Source organism: Sinocyclocheilus grahami, unplaced genomic scaffold, assembly GCF_001515645.1.
Source record: "Sinocyclocheilus grahami isolate Dianchi unplaced genomic scaffold, SAMN03320097.WGS_v1.1 scaffold574.1, whole genome shotgun sequence".
In the NCBI taxonomy this organism is placed as follows: Eukaryota; Metazoa; Chordata; class Actinopteri; order Cypriniformes; family Cyprinidae; genus Sinocyclocheilus; species Sinocyclocheilus grahami.
The window spans coordinates 806,700-814,450 of record NW_015505753.1 but is presented as its reverse complement, the minus strand read 5'-3'; the positions used below and the strand labels follow the sequence as shown (position 1 = coordinate 814,450).

The 7,751-nt window shown below is 35.4% G+C and overlaps 1 protein-coding gene across 2 annotated transcripts in view; it reads right to left on the bottom strand.

Moving 5' to 3' along the window:
• prkcab (protein kinase C, alpha, b) overlaps positions 1–7,751 on the bottom strand; it is a 205,940-nt gene that overhangs the window by 8,627 nt on the left and 189,562 nt on the right. For both annotated transcript variants that reach the window (XM_016239745.1, XM_016239746.1), the window contains 2 exons: positions 4,491–4,571; positions 962–1,069 (listed from right to left, as the gene is read on the bottom strand). In XM_016239745.1, coding sequence (XP_016095231.1) covers positions 962–1,069; positions 4,491–4,571 — 189 coding nt within the window. The remainder of the gene's footprint in view (positions 1–961; positions 1,070–4,490; positions 4,572–7,751) is intronic.

The window sequence follows — 7,751 nt, the reverse complement described above, 5'->3', positions numbered from 1 at the left end:
GGTGGAGGTCTGGTAGTTGGGTAGGTTGGGGGGGGGAGATGGGTAGGTTTAGGGTGGAGCTCTGGGAGATGGGTAGGTTTAGGGGTGGAGCTCTGGTAGATGGGTAGGTTTAGGGTGGAGCTCTGGGAGATGGGTAAGTTTAGGGGTGGGGCTCTGAGAGATGGGTAGGTTTAGGGGTGGAGCTCTGGGAGAGGGGTAGGTTTAGAGGTGGAGATGGGTGGGTTTAGGGGTGGAGCTCTGGGAGATGGGTAGGTTTAGTGGTGGAGCTCTGGGAGATGGGTAGGTTTAGGGGTGGAGCTCTGGGAGTTGGGTAGGTTTAGGGTGGAAACGGGTAGGTTTAGGTATAAGTAAGGTGGGAGGAGTTGGATCGGGATGTTGTGTTCTGCAGTGAGGACCATCTCCTAAAATACACTAGTGCAAAGTTTATTCCTATTTGGCTGTGCTAAATTTGAACTGAAATCACTTAAGTGAAACAAAACATTTTCCATTAACTAATATTATTAACACTCATTTACATTCATTTATAATCATTAAGAATAATTAGACGGTGCCCAAAACATCTAATATACATTCATATTATTTAAAGTTCAATGCCATTTAAAACTATTCTAAATTATTATTAATCACGGAGGGCCGTTATTATAAAGTGTCATAACTGCTTTTACTGACATTTATATCACCACCATGAATCATATTAATCTTCTTCTGTTTCGCAGAGGAACATAATCAAATGGAATGGTGGAAAGACAAATAAAATTTTATTATCTTCCACTCAGCTATTATAGCGTGTAATATTTCCATGACTTGAGCTGACAGCAATATTAAAGTATGCCAGTTATTAATCCAAGCTGAAAAATTAATTCCAATACAGCCTCTGCATTATTCGTTTCTCATTCAGCGAGCGACGGCATACAGACATTTAGAGGAATATAGGAGCTCCTGCTGATGTCTCGGGACTCACCCCTTTACAGATGGACACTGCCTCTTTAGACAGGGATTTGGGGTAGGACACATTGTGCTCCATTATGGACTGAAAGAGCTCATCCTCATCCTCGCCATCAAATGGAGGCTGTTAGAAACAGAGCAGATGCTGGTTTATATTAAACATACATAGAATATAATTATGTACAATGCCGTTCAAAAGTGTGTGATCAGTACGTTTGATCATAAGTCTCTTCTGCTCATCAAGGTTGCATTTATTTGACCAAAAATACAGAATAAAACAGTAATATTGTGAAATATTGTTACAATTTAATATAATGTTTTTCTACTCTAATATACTTAAAATATAATTTATTCCTATGATCAAAGCTGAATTTTCACCATGCTTACTCCAGTCTTCAGTGTCAAGTGATCCATTAGCAACCATTCTAATATGCAGATTTATTATCAATGCTGAAAGTAGTTTTGCTGCTTAATTATTATTTTTTTTCGGACCTGTGATACTTTTTTTTTTATATAGGATTCTTTGAGGAATAAATAGCAAAAAAAATAAAAAAAAAAATATATATATAGCATTTATTTAAAATAGTAAAAACTTACTTTGTTAAAAATTATATTACTTTTCATCAATTTAACACATCCTTGCTAAATAAAGGAATTAATTTCTTTAAAAAAAGAGAAAGAAAAAAATTACTTGCAGACAGTTATTAGGAAACACCCACTGCATACTCAATACTTCAGGGTTTCTAAAAAGGAGCTATACACATTTCTGTCATGATTCCTGAAAATTTTTTTTGCTAAATTTTACACTTTTCACTTTTTTTTTTTAAACACTGTATCCTCAGCTTGCTAAATAAAGGAATTAATTTCTTTAAAAAAAGAGAAAGAAAAAAATTACTTGCAGACAGTTAGTAGGAAACACCCACTGCATACTCAATACTTCAGGGTTTCTAAAAAGGAGCTATACACATTTCTGTCATGATTCCTGAAAAAATTTTTGCTAAATTTTACACTTTTCACTTTTTTTTTTTAAACACTGTATCCTCAGAGCAGTGGGATGATATATTACATAACCAGGAATCATTCCAGGATGGGGGTGTCCAAGTCAAAATCATCCAAAGGGAAACACATGAAGTGTATAACAAGATTCTTCTGTTGGGTAATTGGATCCGCGAGTCAGCGGGAGAAAGCCGAGATGTAAATGACGTAACCTTGGTAACCGTTCTGGCGGAAAGTATTGACGACACAGGAAGTGTGTTTCACACTGAGGTCTGGGCTGCACTCTGTATAAATGAACCTCACTGAGCTCAACAGAGAATATTCCGAAATGCACAAATAACTCAGTTTATTACGTCAACGCATGTGAATAAAATGTCTGTGAGTATTTGTGTATAAAACCAGTGCTGCAAGTACAAACATTTGTTGGTGTTTTTGCAGAGTACCACTGCTACATTATAAAAGTGAAATAAGATAATAAAATATAAGATATTATACAAAATATATTGATCACACTTTAGTTTGAGGACCAATTCTCATTATTGACTAACTATGACTTTTGCCTCAGTAAATGCCTACTTTAATTAATAATTTTATTTAAAAGTGCTGTCAATCAATTAATCGTGATTAATCGCATCCAAAATAAGTTTTTGTTTACATAATATACTGTATGTGTGTGTACTGTGTATATTTATTATGTATATATAAATACACACACATGCATGTATATATTTAAGAAAAATATGTAATGTTTATATATGAAATATATTTATATATGATATAAATTATATGAATATAAATATATACATGTTAAATATTTTCAAAATATATGCTGTTCCGAAATGCACAAATAACTCAGTTTATTACGTCAACGCATGTGAATAAAATGTCTGTGAGTATTTGTGTATAAAACCAGTGCTGCAAGTACAAACATTTGTTGGTGTTTTTGCAGAGTACCACTGCTACATTATAAAAGTGAAATAAGATAATAAAATATAAGATATTATACAAAATATATTGATCACAATTTAGTTTGAGGACCAATTCTCATTATTGACTAACTACGACTTTTGCCTCAGTAAATGCCTACTTTAATTAATAATTTTATTTAAAAGTGCTGTCAATCAATTAATCGTGATTAATCGCATCCAAAATAAGTTTTTGTTTACATAATATACTGTATGTGTGTGTACTGTGTATATTTATTATGTATATATAAATACACACACATGCATGTATATATTTAAGAAAAATATGTAATGTTTATATATGAAATATATTTATATATGATATAAATTATATGAATATAAATATATACATGTTAAATATTTTCAAAATATATGCTGTATGTGTGTGTATTTATATATACATAATACTATACACAGTACACACACATATGTGACCCTGGAGCGCAAACCCAGTCTTAAGTCGCTGGGGTATATTTATAGCAATAGCCAAAAATACATTGTATGGGTCAAAATTATCGATTTTCTTTTATGCCAAAAATAATTAGGATATTAAGTAAAGATCATGTTCCATGAAGATATTTTGTAAATTTCTTACCGTGAATATATCAAAACTTAATTTTTGATTAGTAATATGCATTGCTAAGGACTTCATTTGGACAGCTTTAAAGGCGATTTTCTCAATATTTAGATTTCTTTGCACCCTCAGATTCCAGATTTTCAAATAGTTGTATCTCGGCCAAATATTGTCCTATCCTAACAAACCATATATCAATGGAAAGCTTATTTATTTAGCTTTGATGTATAATTATGTATAACTGTAAGATGATGTATAAATCTCAATTTCAAAAAATGTACGCTTATGACTGGTTTTGTGGTCCAGGGTCACATATATTATGTAAACAAAAACTTTCATTTTGGATGCGATTAATCGCGATTAATTGTTAAATTAAATTATATTAATTAATTAAAGGAATTAATAATAATTATATAAATGAAGATGGGATGGGTTTTCTATCAACATCATGCACTGTCAGAAAAAAAAAGTGCAAAAACTTTTAGGGGTACAACAGCTTGTCACTGGGGCAGTACCCTCAAAGGGACACCTTCGTACGTTCTTTACCCCTGAAGGGTGCATATTGGCACCTTAGAGTAGTAACATGTGCCATTAAGGTAGTAATATGTACTGGTAGTATTAAGAACCTTTTATGGGGTAAAGATGGTACAGACAAGCTGCTGTACCCCTAAAGGTAAATTTTTTTCTGACAGTGTGTCTCAAATACTGCCCACAGAAATCAAATTGTTTTGAACCCAGGAGATTAAAAAAATACATAAATGCACCATAAAAATGCATAAAAATTCTTGTTCCGTCAGAAGCACCTTGTGCGAACCAAAAAAATCTCAATCCTCTCTGTGCACTGTTGCTCGGAGACAGCATGTTTTGCTGCAAGTCATTTGCTGTAAGGGCTGCAATCACAGTTATTCAAAGCGGCTCTAAAAAGCCCCGGTGTCTGACTCATTTGAGTACTATTGAGTACTATAGAATACTAAATGATTCACAAGAACTTTTTGCGCACGTCCACCTACCTGCCCAGCAAGCATCTCGTAGAGGAGCACACCGTACGCCCACCAGTCCACTGATTTCCCGTACGGCTGATAGGCGATTATCTGGAGGAAGAGGAAATGTATGACAGTGTAAATCTGGAAGCCAACACAATGGTTTTTGGACTCCTTGAAGTATCCCATAAACACCACGGTACATTTTTGATATTCATCGACCATATGACATTGTCACTGCGCTATGGAACTGCACTACGGGAGAATTTTTCCCCAAAATGTAACAGCTAAGTTTGAAGTGTAAAGAACCAAACATCTGCTGCTCAGACCAGTCATCTAGAGAACTGTATGTGTAAAAATACAAGCTTCCCTGCGTTTCTAAAAATAACATCCCATCTGCAGTAATATAAAGGCTGGTGTGTGATTGGCTGGGGGACTGGAGGGTTTGAATAAAGTCAGGACAGATGAAGAGGTGGAAGGGCTGCTTATGGATGAATAAATGATTGTGTCAGGACACGGACGTGCTGGAGTTTCTAATGCAGAAGCTGAGATGATGGAGTCACGCTGACCTTCTTTAGGTTCAGAATACACTCAAGGCTCTGAAGACACACTGGTGGGAGGGCAGCATTTTTAGTAGTGTGTGTGTTGTCTGCAACCCTTATAATTATTCTACATTTCTATAATTGTATTTAGAGCTTTTCCTTTGTTGTGCGAGTTAAATAAATGCATGTAATTTCTGGTTTTATATAAATCATGGCTGGCAATGAATGTTTTCTAGACTCTTTAAATGATTATACGGGTCACTGATCAGACCTGAGGAGATCAATAAGTGAGGAATTAGATGAAGCAGGGAGCTGTCATGACACATGAGCTGAAGACTTCAAGACGACACTTGAAAGGAAGGACTCAAAGGGTCATAAGCAATCTGCAAGCTATGTGCAATGTAAAGAGATCAAAGTTTCCTCAAATCCTTCACACACACACACACACACACACATTCTGTATCAAAGCACCCAATCCTGTCCTGAGAACCAAACCGCCTCGTTCGTTTTAAAAGCTATCTATGATATATGAGGATCCTGCCAGGAATACATCATGTTTATGTTTGCTTTCTCTCTTCCCACCTACAATATGCTTTTCACACAGTGCATCTCCTTTTGTGTCATAACGCATGACGTTTCTGCAACCCACACTGCTCTGCAGCTTGATCCCCCCTCACACACACATGCTCACACACACGCTCACACACATACACAAGATATCAAGCTGCCACATGCTTCAGTGGAAATGTCACGCCGCTAATCAACAGGTCAATATCACTGTGGGCTTTGCAAAGAGAGCAAATTAAAATGTGGCTATTAGCTAAAACGTTTATGCTTAAATACATATGAAAAAAAATAAATGAACTCTTTATTCATTATTTATTATAGATTGCAAAGTAATTCGATACTGATTAAAATGAAACATAAATTAAAAGGGTGATTTCAGACTGACTAACATGACAAACTACTCAATTTGACAACTTATCGGAAAGGCAGTTTGGAAATAGTAAAGAATTCTATAATGAATTAAAGGCAATTAAATAAAAAAATAACTAGTGAAATTAGTTTTATTAAATATTACATTTTTAATAAACAATTCAAATCTACAATATATTCCATGTATATATATATATATATCAACGTTTAATTATTTAAAATATTTATAAAACCATATATATTTTAAAAAAATGGGCAGTTTTTGTATCTGACAAAATGGGCTGGTTTCACATAAGAATGATAAAATTCATAGGCATGTGTAGAAAAATGGGCTGCATTGTATGTACAATTACAGTGCCACATTATTGTTTAATAAAGACTTACATTGCCCTCCACTAATACTGGCACCTTTGGTAAATCTGAGCAAATGCAGCTGTGAAAAAAAATCTGCATTGCTTATCCTTTTGATCTTTCATTCAAAAAAATCTGAAAATTCTAACCTATCATTGAAGTAAAACAATTGGGGAGAAAATCTCATGATGAAATAATTGTTTTTTTTCCCAATGCATGATGGCCACAATTATTGGCACCCCTAGACATTCTTATGAGTAAAATATTTCTGAAGTATATTCCCATTCATATTTAAATTTTTAGCACACTAGGGTGACTAGAAGAATGAAATTGTCCAGCCATGACTTCCTATTCCACAGGATTATAAATATGAGGAACACAAAGGCCAAATTCCCTTAATCATCCATCACAAGGAGTAAAACCAAAGAATATAGTTCTGATGTGCAGAACAAGATTGTTGAGCTTCACAAAATAGAAAGTGGTTGTAAGAAAAGAGCTGAAGCATTGAAAATCCCCATTTCCACCATCAGGGCAATAACTAAGAGATTCCAATCAACTAGAGATGTTACAGAGGACGTGTGTCTATATCGTCCTAATCCACAGTGAGGAGGAGAGTTTGAGGGGCCAAAGACTCTCCAAGGATCACAGCTGGAGAATTGCAGTGATTAGTTGAGTCTTGGGGAAAGAAAGCTTAAAAAAATATCAAACAGCCACATGTTGTTCGGGATGGGTTTCAAGAAAAATTCTCCTCGCTCATCCAAAAACAAACTCCAGCATGTTCAGTTGTCAGACAAGACTGGAACTTCAAAAGGTACTGGCTTCTATGGTCAGATGAAACTAAAAAAAGAGCTTTTTGGCAGCAAACCCACCAGATGGGCTTAGTACAAACAGGGGAAAAAAGTACCCCATGCCCATGGTTAAATATACTGCTGTATCTTTAATGTTATGGGCCTGTTTTTCTGCCGGAGGTCCTGGGCATCTTGTTCAGATGCATGGCATCGTGGATTCTATCAAATACCAACAGATAAAAAATCTAAACCTGACTGCCTCTGTTAGAAATCTCATAATGGTTGGATGGATCTTCCATCAGGACAATAATCCCAAACAAACATCAAAATCAACACAAAAATGGGTCACTAACACAAAATGAAGCTTCTACCATGACCGTCGCAGTCCTCTGACCTGAACCCTATAGAAAATTAGTGGGGTGAACTGAAGAGAAGACGCACCAACATGGAGCTGGGAATCTGAAGGATCTGGAGAGATGCTGGATGAAGGAATGGTCTCTGATCTCTTATCAAGAGTTCTCCAAACTCTTCAGGCATTATAGGAGAAAACTCAAGAGCTGTTATCTTGGGAGAAGGACGTTGCAATGATTGGGTGCCAATAATTGTGGCCAACATGAACTAGAGAAAGATCCCCCCCCCCACTTTCAATTGTTTTACTTCAATGATAGGTTAGA